Source organism: Pipra filicauda, unplaced genomic scaffold (genome assembly GCF_003945595.2).
Source record: "Pipra filicauda isolate LSUMZ 115617 unplaced genomic scaffold, ASM394559v2 scaffold221_size1283894_pilon, whole genome shotgun sequence".
Classification (NCBI taxonomy): domain Eukaryota; kingdom Metazoa; phylum Chordata; class Aves; order Passeriformes; family Pipridae; genus Pipra; species Pipra filicauda.
The window spans coordinates 793,903-807,445 of record NW_024104334.1 but is presented as its reverse complement, the minus strand read 5'-3'; the positions used below and the strand labels follow the sequence as shown (position 1 = coordinate 807,445).

The window sequence follows — 13,543 nt, the reverse complement described above, 5'->3', positions numbered from 1 at the left end:
ACCAAGTCCCATAACTACAGGTATTATTTATATCCCAGCTATACCCTCCTCTAGCCCAGGCACCCCAGAACAATAATGCTGCAGGAATATCCTTATTCCCTCCTAACTCTTCTGACATAAGACAGCCAAAACAATCCTTCAAATCTAGTACTCAGTGACTTAACTCCAGTAACAATAGGGACAGTCAACATAAAGATCTGTAGAGAAGAGAATAACTTGAACTCCATAGAAAATAGTTCAAGGGGAGGAACAGCACTGGACGCAAAGACACTTTTAAAGTCAGGAATAAAAATATGAACATAGTATATTCCAGAAATACTTTTACTATCATTCCATGCTATCACAAAGCAGTGCAAACCATCAATCTTGCTGAAAGAAGCAGCTCATCTTCTTGCTCACTCTGGGGACCTATTCCAGTATCTGCTTTACCCATCATGTGAACCAAGCCACGCATTCACGCAGCCACACCACAGAATAAATCAAATTAAAAGTAAAATTTCATTCCTTCTTTTTTTGTCTCAAGGTCAAAAATAAAGTTAGCAGAACTAAAAGTAAATATGAAAACATTTATATAAAATACAATGGTCCACAACAACCCCATGCAGCGCTACAGGCTGGGCACAGAGTGGCTGGAAAGCAGCCAGGCAGAAAGGGACCTGGGGGTACTAATTGACAGGAAGCTCAACATGAGCCAACAGTGTGCCCAGGTGGCCAAGAAGGCCAATGGGATCTTGTCCTGTATCAAAAATAGCGTGGCCAGCAGGAGCAGGGAAGTGATCCTTCCCCTGTACTCTGCGTTGGTGAGGCCACACCTTGAGTATTGTGTTCAGTTCTGGGCCCCTCAGTTCAGAAAGGATATTGAGGTGCTGGAGCGGGTCCAGAGAAGAGCAACAAGGCTGGTGAAGGGACTGGAGCATAAGTCCTATGGGGAGAGGCTGAGGGAGCTGGGGTTGTTTAGCCTGGAGAAGAGGAGGCTCAGAGGTGACCTCATCACCGTCTATAACTACCTGAAGGGAAGTTCTAGCCAGGTGGGGGTTGGTCTCTTCTCTCAGGCACTCAGCAATAGGACAAGGGGGCACGGGCTTAAGCTCCGCCAGGGGAATTTAAGTTGGATATCAGGAGAAAATCTTTACAGAGAGAGTAATCAGGCATTGGAATGGGCTGCCCAGAGAGGTGGTGGATTCACCATCCCTGGAGATTTTTAAACGCAGATTGGACGTGGCACTGAGTGCCATGATCTAGTAAATGGACTGGATTTGGACCAAGGGTTGGACTTGATGATCTCAGAGGTCTTTTTCCACCCTATCGATTCTATGATTCTATGATTCTATGATTCTATGATTCTATGATTCTATGATTCTATGATTCTATGATTCTATGATTCTATGATTCTATGATTCTGAATGTATTTGACATTTGAAGAGACCAATTCAACACAATGTTTTTCTTAACTCAAACCTTTGACATTCAATTTGCTTTTTACCCAGAAGAGTGAAGTGGTCTTTACCTTTTATCACAGCATCTCCACCGGCTGGAGTTCCATTTTCTTGTGGTGCTACAAGTGTTTTCAGAATTACTTGTGTTGCCCCAAGTCTTGGCAGGGTAACATGTTTAAGAAATGGCAAATTGTTTTTCTTGGCAAATGCCTGGCTTGTTTCTCTCCTTTTCCTAAGAAAGCCACCCTCTGGAAATAAAACAATCCATTTCCGATTGCGGCTCCTGTAGTATTTTTCTAGATGATCCTTGAGTAACACAAGCTGCTGGTCACGGTGTGTTCTTCCCTATAAAGACAAAACATTATCTAAATAAAATGAATGCTTAAAAGTAATAACACCAGACATATTGTTTCTAAGATTTCTCTCTTTTCATAGAAACAAACAAGCCCTTAAGACAAAAAAAAAACAATTTTCTCCTTCGAGTACATCCTGGTGGTCAAACTAATGCCACTTTACAGAAAGGCTGACAAAAAGCCCCTGAAATTAAAGATGAAGCTCCTGATTTGATGACTTCTCTGCAAGAGTGACATCCCGAATGTATGTGGGACCTTCACTTATATATTTACAGAATTCCCTCATTGTTACTGGGCCCAGAGCTGAATTTGCTAAACTGAATTCTATAACACAGTCTAGGGGTCAAGCTATGACTTTGAGGTCTATGTTTAATCAGTAATTTCTGCAAGCCAAACAGTGTCTCTGCTTACACCGTCTCCCGTGCACCTCTCCCGTCCCCCATCCCGCACCAGAATTGCAGCGGTACCACGGACAGACCAGGCCTCAGCTCGGTTACCACGGCAGGACCACAGATTTCACTCACATCTGCACTGCTTGAACGACTCATTCATTTCTCCTCTTTGATCTATTAGCACAACTTTGTCACTTAAGACAGTAAGTACATTTCTTAATTACTGCAGAAATATCTTCAATAACAATCTTCTCTCGTCCCATCTCTGCACACACCAAGAGCAAGCTACCCAATTTTTCAGAGGAATCTGTTTACATTAATTGTCATTTCAGAGTGCTCTGAAGTGACTTTGTCAAATCACTCAAAAGACACAGGAGTCCAAAGAAAGCTCTCCTCAGCAGAGGCAATTTTAATTCTCTGAAATGTCAACAAAACTGACACAAACCTTGCACTCTGTGGTGGTTGGTTGAGCTTTTTTGGCAGAGGAACGAAGAAGGAAAAAGAGGGGTTGAGTGAAAGGCAACAAGAAACAATATTTTATTGAAGATGAGTTTTGTGAAAGTGTTTCTCCTAGATTTAAGTCTCACTTCCAACTTACCTCATGAGAGGGAAGTAAAAAGCTCTGCCTGCTCATATTAATGCAATTAAAGAGCAATATAAAAGTTCCTCAGTTAAACCAGTCCTTTCTTATCAGACCACAGGACTCCAGGATAGCATAACAGTCAAGAAAAGAGCAGTGAACAATAAACTTTTCACATTAGATACTAGAACTCTCCAAAACCTAAAAAAACCTAAGAAATATGACTGGTGAACAAACTGTGGTTTAGCAAATACCCTGAGCTTTAAGATGCTGCTGCAATAGAGGAAAGTTTACTGGAATAGCTGAAAAGAGCGGAATGTTTAAAAGCAACCATATTTAGTGGAACACTGAGGAGCCCTGGAAGATAAAAAGCAGTTAATACACTCTCCAGAAAGAAGAGGAAGTAATTCATACAAAAGTAGAAGCAGCTCCTTAACACAACCAATTCTTGAAGACCATGGCTAGCTGATCATCATCACAACTCTTTAGAATGCCATGTGCTTTTGTACCACCAATATGGCAAGTTACCAACAGTCTCAGGAGAAAACACTACTCAACTTCCAGTCGACCTCAGAGGGATTCCTAAAACTGCCATTGGCTCTGGTCATGAAAATGAGGCTACTGTACATTTTTAACAAACAGGATGCACTGCACCATGATCAAATTATAATATTTTATAGGGAAAAAACCAAAGTATTTGCTCATCCAAATATTACTAGGGCCTTTCTAGAGCTAGGCAAAGGACCATTACTTCCTCACCTAAAGCGTTTTTGCTATACCCAAAGGCTAACTAAAAGCCAAGAAACATTTTATTTTCAACCGGTTTATATTTAGACTCATGATGACGTAATTTCATTTCTGATGTTGCATATGTGAGCCACTTTACAAAAATAAAGAAAAGCCTTAGATTTTGCCGCTCAGTAATGGTTTGGGTTTGTAACTGGAATTGCAACACTACATTCAGAAGTTACAACTACAAGCTGACAGCCGTGTGTACCTCAAAATGTGCATCTTGTGAATTCTAACTACTGAAACAGATTTGTATTTTACACAGTGTCACATCCTGTTCCTTTCCGTATTCTCACAGTATACAGTTGTATACCTCCAGAGACCTTTGTTTTATTATCTAATTTTGCCTGAGGTTTTCTGGCCATGCCTCTAGTCTGCCTACAGCTTTGATTAAGTATTTCCTTACTTCATTCTGAGAAAATTAGCTCCTCCTCTGCAAAGTGATAATTCATTAATTCTCTCTGGCTGCCCATACATTTTATGTCCAGACAAATAAAAATAAGGAGAGGAAAAAACATGTATGCTAGATACAACAGTTCACATGACTGCAGCAGGTTCATGCTTATCATTATCCATCTAAGTTTCTACTTTTAGAGCACAGGCTACCAAACAACGAAAAACCCCGCCCAGACTGTATGAAAAAATCTGAGGCTTTCACTCAATATTTCCCTTGCTGAGTTCAACAGACATTCTTTCCTGATGCTCAAAAAATAACTAACCTTAAAAAATAAATTAATTACTATTTATGCAGGTCCATCACCACCTCGAACTGGTCCATTACCATGTCACCACCAAAAGGGACAGTCCTGCCTTTCCTTATTTGAAACTGACAGTCAGAACATGGACTTAACCAGACTTTGCACGGCTTCAAGATTCCTAAGGAAAGACAAGAGGTGACGACAACAACAGGTGCTCAGAAACACAGAGACAAAAAGTACTGTCCATGTATTTTCCTCGAACACCACTCTCATAATAGGCTCCCATCACAGTTGGATTCCATAAACATTCGTGTCCAAGCAAATAATAAAGTTAGCTTGGAAAATAAAGCAGTTTCAGAACAAAGACCACTCCAAATATAAACTTCAAAGCAGTTATTTCATCCTGCAAACCATCCGGGCGCTAATAAGTAAGTCCCATAACACCACAATGTGCCAAATATAAGGATAAATCAGAGCACTATTATGTGCTTCCATTTACCTGTCTTATAAAGAAGTCTCCGTGGATTAGAGACACAATGCCAAAGTTTGTATACTTAAAAATATGATCCATCAGCCACATCATCTGACGGACAACCTGAAAAGTAAAAAAAAAAAAAAAAGTTTAGTAAATATCAATTGCAGAGAATTACATCTATTCTGGTCACATTCTTGTCACTCTTGCAACAGCAATAAAACTAGCAAATATATAGAATAAAGTCCTTTATTTTCCAAAGTATAGAGCAACACAGGTGCTACACTTCTCCCTCAAGAGAAGGATTAAATAACTGCCTTTTTGTAATATAATACAGAGTTCTACAACATTAGTCATATGCTAGTTATTTCTACTCTACCTTTTCACACAGGTAGTGTAATGCTTCTTACTGACACACCACCACAATTTTAAGCCAGTTGCAAGCTAAAACCATTTTCAGTGTTTGTTAAAGTACACAAAACAATTGTATTTGAAACCTCCAACTGTTTTACATCTACCACACAGGCAAGTTTCCTTACGTTATTTTGTACTTGGCAATTTTGGGGATAAGGTCATGCTGTTCTCACGCTTCTGATGTGCATATGCTCCATATGCTCTCAGCCTCTGAACAGCAGCATTCACTAAGACCTTTGTACAGCCCACATGCCATTAGCAATGTCTCTCATGGTAGAGCAGCCACATGCATCCCTGACAATTTAATTACATCCTATTCCTTGTCTCAGCCGAGCAGCATGGTGAGAAGGCAAAAACAAAGGCTGAGCCACTAGATTCACTTATACCATTACTTCTTGCAGGACAGCGAAGGCAGATTCTTTACCTGCTCAATCCTTCGAGATTTAAAATACAATAACTACTCCCAGTGAAGTAAGCAACAGAAGGGAAAAGCCTCCCCTCTCACAAGGTCTTTCCCTTCTATTGCTCCTACATGCAGATTTTGAGAGGGGTAGGAATTAGGTCTCCTAAATTGGAAAATCCAGTGTCTCTTACACGCTCTCAGTCATGGACTAGGCCAGCTGCCTTTACTCTTCCCTATGTTGCGAGGCCACACCAAGACTGACTGAAGTTAAGTGACACCTAAAGTCATGTAACACAGTACTCTTCCATTTATCATCATAAAAAAAATAATATGAAGAACCGCGACATTTCTCTGGTAGTCAGATGATCATTCAGGCACCTTCTGCTTTGCATCTTTCAGTTGCCTACAACACATACTTTCAAGCAAAGACAGAAAGAAAGTAGACTAAGAAATAAAGATTTCCTCTAGAAAAACTAAGGTATTATTTATATATCAGTCAATTACATCTACTACTCGAGTGTACTCTCCAAACACCCAGAGGCTTGCACAGTAACTGAAATACTCAGACTCCACATCCATGTCTTCAAAGTATTTCTAAGAAAATAGTTTGATACAGTGAGCTTTTACTTGTTTCCACATCTTCATATGTCTACATGGAATTTGTAGAAAGCAGCAGATCACACTTTATGCAGGAATTCTGTTTTGTAAAAGCAGCTCTATAATTTGCAATTTCTATCTAGAACTGCATGTATTGTTAAGTCTTTCTTCCAGAGAAATCTAATTATCTCTTTGAGTGTTCTCATTACCTATTCTCACTTTTGACCACAGAAGCTATAAGTGAATTGTGCATTATATATCTGGAGAAAGGTAACTGTCACATAGCCCAGATGTTCAGCAAAGTAAAGTTTTTACACACATGTAAGAACATACCTGTCATAGAACCTCTAAGACACATTATAGCCTCAGACATAAAATGATGCCCCAGCAAAATCTGAATGTCACATTTAGAAGCTGTCTAGCCTCACCTAAGAGCACATGAAGATGATCTTAACTTTTGTTTTAGTGCTACCAAGTACCAGATCTTGAATGCAAAAGCACCCATTTCTGGACCCTCTAGCATATGTGGAAATCACAGAGAGAAAAGGACAGCTCTCAAAGATATGAAAGGTTCTGCTTTGGAAACAAGCATTCATCTCTTCTCTGTGACATGCTAGTATGCCAATGCTTCCTGTATGCCAATGTTATTCCTTAGTAGATGGTATTCCTATGGTATTCCTGTACATCCCAAGGAACAAAGGCACACTATGTATTTGTGAGTGACAAAAGAAAAATTGTTTCCTAGATACAATCCCCCACTGGAGACTAATATTAGGGAAATGGTTTATCCTACAGCTATCTCCAGGCCTGCGGAAAATAAAAGGCAAGATCTTAAAGCAACAATTCTTCTCTGCAGATATTCACATTCTTTCCATTTCAGTAAATTAAAATGCCTTAGGGAGGGGAAAAAAAGAAAGAAAAGGTGTACCCTAAGGACAAGAGTTAAAAAAGGTATCACTGAGAGGTGTTACTGCTCTTCAAGGCACTACAGTGAGTTTATGCCCACGCATCAGCCCAACAGTGACAGGCTGGTGTAGGGAACCATATCCTTGGATAAAAACACCCACAACGTTTCACTAATTACGATTTAGCCTGCAGCAGTACTCAGGTCTGTCAGTGTTCATCTACTACTTTGGTATTTTGACAACTGTTGTTCTATTATATCAAGCAGAAGTTACACCAACATAATCTATTTTACTGGAGGAGGTAAGCAAGCTTAATTATCTGCTTCTCTGAAAGAAAACGTCTTTTGAGGAGTCAACACCAGTTCCTAGATGTTCTATGAAAATCCTGGAGGAGGAATTCTTGCCCAGCAATGCCAGGGCTTCTCCCCTACCATACCACTTTTTATTGTCTTTTTCTTTAGATGATGGTAGGTTTACCCTGAAAGTTGATCATTGCTCTTCAGAATCTCAAGTCCAACTCACCACATTTTAGGTGATACAGTGCTTCTAACTAGCATCCCTGGACTTCCTCAGTCTGTCTGAGAAGGAATGACATGATTGTGTCACAGATAAATGTCACATGTAAGTTATAATTAAGACAAAACATACAGGCAGTGTGTGGGCTATAAAGAGAAAAACTCCAGAATCCAGTGATAATAAATCTGCCTATAAGCCTTGACAGTAAGAAGTACAAAGAGGAAATATTTTTATTTATGAACTCTAAGACATGAAATCAAAAAGGAGTTCAAAGAATAGGACACAATTATCTCGTTTGCAATCAAAAGGCAAACTAGATTAATGGATATTCATTCTGTTCTGTCATCAAGGGCAGAATAGAGGACACTGCAAGATACTGGTGGTGACTATTCTATTTAGTATCCTCAGGAATGAAACAACGCTTATCAGATGAGTCTCTTATCACTTGCATTTTCAAGGAGGTTTAAGCAAAGACATTCAGAAGTGTTTTGAGCACCGATTCATAGTTGTTTACGGATATGAAGAATTTTTGGATGTCATTTAAGGTCCTTTTTCTTTCATCCTTCCTGATTAAATAAGTTCAGAAGGTAGAAAAAGCTTTTACCAATTATAGGAAAAAATCTAGGTGCCTTCTATTCACAGACTCACTTTCATTTCCCTCTACACAGATTTCATAACCAAGCAACCTGGATAGACTGACTTTCATCTTTCAAGCACCTCTAACTTAACAATGAAACCTGGGAATGCATGTCTTGAAATCTGCATTCAAACAGCTGCAAGCTCTACTTTTTTGTCTCCACTGCACCCTTCCTAGCACTGCTTTCTGTTCCAAATAAGAAAAAAAGAGCCTCGTTTATCAGTCCTAATCCAGTCAGAAAGCAGTAATAGCAGCATTTCAACCTAATTCTTTTTGTTAAACACATAACCTTTAATGTTTATGAGACCACAACTAACTTACTAAATTTGTTTTAACACTTATTTTCACAAAGAAATTGGAACAATTTCCTGAACTGTATAAAAAGTGTAATTAGTTCACTTCTGGTTCACCTGAAACCTTACTGTGTGGCTTGTCTTGTGGTAGCCTGTATTAACCAAACAAAACCAGTCCAATCTTTCCACTAAAATTCTAACTTTTAGCTAAAAGTTCCACTTCCCTAATAAGAGATCCTGGGTTTTTACTCACATAAGTGAATCTGAAAGACTAGATACATTTTAGCATGTGTATTTTAGCTTACTTCTTAGAAAGATTAAATTTGCTTAAAACAGATAGCCTGCACTATCATTTGTATGTAACATTTTATAAAACACTAGAAAAAAATACCATCATAGTTCTCGACATGATCCTTAGGAAACACTGTCAAGCTGCAAGACTGTTTCAGTCCTCAATACACAGAAAAAACACAGAACTTTAAATCAAACACTTCTGATGTCTTAAATTAACTTTTTTTTTTTTTAAAGCAGCATAAACAGTAAGCAGATTATATCTGTTTTCAGCCTGTATTGACTGGCAAAAGCAAGCAAAAGAAATTTTGGACTGCCACAGGAGGAAGGATGTCCCTATGTCTGCCACTGCAGAATCACTGCCGAGAGGCCACTTTTGCTAAGCTGTTGTACTTGTTAGTATGCCCGTCTGAGTGAAATGAAAGTGAGCCTTTCACCTCTGAAAATGCTTTGAGACCTAAAAAGTGTTGTCTGAGTGGTAAAGTCTTTAGGAACTAGTGAAGCTTAACTCTTCTAAACAAAAGAAAAATAATTCTTGAAAATTACTATCTTGCTACTAACAGATGAGTATCAAGCTTGTGAAAGACTTCATGTTAAGTTTAAACTGGATTTCAAGAAAACCGATTAATTTAAGCAGTTGCAATACTGAGTACCACTTCCTTTTGGACAGGGAGGTTTATTTTCACACCCCCCCCCCAGTACTTTCACAGGCACTAAGACAAGACAATTCTCTTCTGTTCAGAAATACGAAGCAAGCAATTTAAAACCATCTGATTTAGCAAGTTCTAGCAAGGATAAACTATCCTAATCTTCCTCATTACTTTTAGCCACTTGTACTAGTCATGCTATATTCTAAGCATGCATTGAAGCTCATACTGTTTTATTTCTTTATTAACTAAAACCAATAAAGCTATACCAGGCTCTGGACACGTACATTCCAAGAGCAATGTTTACAACTATTTAAGGGAAAACCAGTGATTTTAAGGATGTTTTGCTTTTCTAAACACAAAACTAATAGTTTGCATTGTGAACATTATTGTGATCTCAATGCCTTGCCCCATTTTTAACATGTATTACATTCAGTGAAACTTACTCTGTCTTGACTGAAACTTAAGCTATGGAGTCAACCAGGATAAATTTGACTTAGATTTATATATACAACCTAGAGTACACACATGAGTTAATAAAGCTCTATGATATTTGAAACACCTTGGACATGAACTGTCAAGATCATATGCAACCACATACCCACAGGACTACACCCTTACAGTGATATCTTTATGACAAGATTGTCCTATGCATAATTTTGATTCAAGGGAATTAAAGAGTTTATTCTGTCATTCTACTCATTTGGGTACAGTATAGAATACCATATATACCAAACTTCCTCAATTCCAAAAGAAATAAAAGCAATTAAAAGTACTTTTAAAACAGCCTGCTCTAGGCTATAGTAGAAAGAAAGAAATGAGTCTTTCCTCCATCCTGAGTAACATTTTCATAGTTTCTTTGTTGACTTCGGTTTTTTGGAGTTATTTTTTAAATCTGTTGTCATATGTAAGATCTCTAAAACTTCCTGAAAACAGTAAATCACTGATCAAGATACAATATATACATAATCTATATTATACGTGCTCAGAAAAATAGTGTCAGGTACAAGTTGTGCAGATGCAACAAAAAGAAGTTGTTTCCTTGTTTCTCCACTGTATGGGTGCAAGAAAGAAAACACTAAGATACAGCTGATGCATTTTTTCAGCTTGCCAGGTATGTTTCCTCCTTTTGTAGCCTAATCATACACAATCCCCTTCTTCCTGATTTATACGTAAATTTTGTTTCCTGTTTAAATCCTATACTCGTTTCCACTCCTTAGACATGACTTTTCTCAACAGCAAAGCATGAAACCATTTACATTAGTTGCACTTCTCACCAAGAAATGCTTAAGAGCTTGTCAAATAAGAGCTCAAGCAATTCTGGATTTAGCTAGCTAGCTTAGTTTTGGGATGCCCTCACTGCTACCAAAATCCCATATACAACTTGCTTCTAACTTTGAGAAAAAAATCCATGCTGAAATGAAGTCATAACCAAGAAGGTAGACCTGTGTTGTGTTGAGGAAAGTTGGCACGAGTTGCACAAGGACATGAGGTGAGAAGAAAAAGCCAAGTATGTGATTACCTGTCAGGAGATCTGCTTCCCTCTATGTTAACCTGGACTGGATGCACAGTGACTCAGCTCGTATTTGACCTTCTCCAAAAACAACGTTTATGGTCTAAGACCTGATCCAAGCTACTGGCTGTCACATTAGACCAAATCTAAACAAAAAGCTTCCTATTCAGGGCCTTCAGATTATTTGGTGGATTAACACCCCCAAGTCAGCCATCAGTACTCCACACAGATGGAAGCATTCCCAAGGGAACAGACTGCACACACAGAAGCTCTCCCATGCCCCAGTTGTAGCCTACCGTGCCTTTATCCTGAAGGCACATCATCAGAGTGCAGACGTCACCCGTTGCTTGATGGTTCACCAGCACCATGGCTTCATCTTCTGATACTGCTTTAACATCATCACCCCATTCCACTACTATTAAAAATAAAAAAAATAAAAAAAAGGTAAATTTTACAATGAGCACAGGGAAATTTTACTATCAACAAAACAATAAAAAAAGACCCCACACCCAGACAATTATAATAAAAAACCTACATGCTACATGTCAATTTAAATTGGCACATAGCATCAGGTAGGAATATTAGCAAGACCATTTTTCCAAGCAGGGGGGTGTCCAGCTTAGTTTTAAATTGCATGCGCAGAATAAGAACAAAACAAAAATACTCTATCAGAACATGTGCATGGAGATTGATCTTTTTGTGTCATCACACCATTCTACATTTAGGGTCTCAAAATTACATAAGCTTTTGACCCAGCTTTCATATTCATCTATCTCACCTCATTAGATGTAAAAGAAAAGAAAAAAGAATTTGTTGTTGAAAGTGGGTTTTGTTGGCTGTTTGCTTTAGGGTTTTTTTTTTAACTTAGCAAATTTGTTTCATTTCTACACTTACTATTGTTATTCAACTCCAGTAAAAGCAAAACAAAAAAATCCGTAGTTGGGTCATTAGGTTTAAAATGCTACATTAAACAAACTCAGTCATTCAAATCTAACCAAGTTAGCTAAAGGCAAGAAAGTGGGTTCAGAAAATGCTGTTCAGATAACAGAAACTATTGGTCACTATTTCGTAGACCAGAGACCAGATGCTTCAGTGGCAAGAATGATGACAGGACGAAGATACAGCTGTTGATCATCCAACATTTACACTGACTAGCAAAACCATGCTGAGATAAGGAAGAGGAGTTAAAAATTGCTAGTTCCATCACAAAGTAACCAAGTGGAGAAAGAGAAGACTGCCTCCCAAAGAACACAGGATGGAAAACTAGAAAATGTATGTTGCAAATTTAAAGACCAAAATATGTCTAATGCTGTTATTGGGGCAAAGAGACAAGTGAGTGGAGACTGGCTCTCTTCAATACAAGGGATGGTTACTGCAATGATGGCTAAAGGGAAAGGATGGGCAGGCAGAGGAGTTCTGTGAAGTTCCAAAAGTAAGATGCATTGTCCATGCATGTAGGATATAATTCTTTTTCTGTGTTTGTTCAGTGTCTTAAATGGTTCTTACTGGCTGTTATTTTCAGTTCTGACAACAAAGGAAATATTTCACCTGTACTACTGAATCTTTTGTACTGTTATTAACAGGTTTCCAGGCAGTGAACAACTCTCAGCACAGGACAATTACTTCATTACTATCTGTCTTTTAATACATGGTTTAACTGATGCAAAGGTAATAGGCTACACACTCAAAACAAAAAGCAATAATCCATGCATAGCTTCCCTATTCTTGCAGAAATCAATTACCATCACACTTTTGAAAATGGCCACTTCTATTACTTTCTAATGGCTCCCAAATTAGTACTGAATTGAGACTTGGACACCAAGCAAAAAAATAAAATGCTGTATTTTGTCACAGGTAGATAAAATCAGATTAGAGATACGAAAGTGAGGAGGACTGTTCATTCCATAATGTTCAACCTCCTTTCCTTTCCCCAGGCGAGCTAAGCACAGATCCTTCCTTACTTTTCTCAACATAAACTTGGACATTCCCTTTATGCCTCCTTCTCACTATGTGTGAATTTCCTCTGATGGCCTAACTCCATGGAAGTTGGAAAATGCTTTGACATGGCAGTCATAGTTGCCTGTGCACCTCCCTTATCAAGTATTTCACATATCCGGCTATGGCAGTATCCCACAGGGCAAGAAACTAAGACAAAAATGAGAATTGTTTTAAAGAAAAACAAATCAACCACATACTGACTTTGAAATTATTGCTTCGGTGTCTTTATTAAGCAGCCAATATACAACCTTCTTATTGAACTGTGTCTTATTAAAAGTAATAAAAACTAAGCACTAAATACATTAAGCATGTGCAAAATCAGGTTTCTCACACCTAATTATTTCCAAATAAAACTACTTTATTTCTAGATCACTCGGAGAAAAAAAATGCAATACTTCACTATAGATACTTCCCTGGAACATATCAATTTATAGTACTAATCATTTCAACTTTAGAACAATTTAAAAAGCAACTATTTTTAATCTTCAAAACTGATTCAAAGATCGAACTTTCTGAAGGATTAAAATAAAGCTCATAACTGAAAAATGTAAGCCATGAGAAGCAGCACTCAATTGAAAACAACTGAAGAGTAGACCTTATGGAGCTTAA

The 13,543-nt window shown here is 38.2% G+C and overlaps 1 protein-coding gene across 1 annotated transcript in view; it reads right to left on the bottom strand.

Annotated features, from left to right (window-relative positions):
- The window catches only part of LPGAT1 (lysophosphatidylglycerol acyltransferase 1), a 67,186-nt gene that overhangs the window by 28,206 nt on the left and 25,437 nt on the right, over positions 1 to 13,543 (bottom strand). The window contains exons 3-5 of the mRNA XM_027723698.2: positions 11,233 to 11,351; positions 4,748 to 4,843; positions 1,508 to 1,781 (exon numbers count right to left, since the gene is read on the bottom strand). Of these exons, the coding sequence (XP_027579499.1) occupies positions 1,508 to 1,781; positions 4,748 to 4,843; positions 11,233 to 11,351 (489 nt within the window). The remainder of the gene's footprint in view (positions 1 to 1,507; positions 1,782 to 4,747; positions 4,844 to 11,232; positions 11,352 to 13,543) is intronic.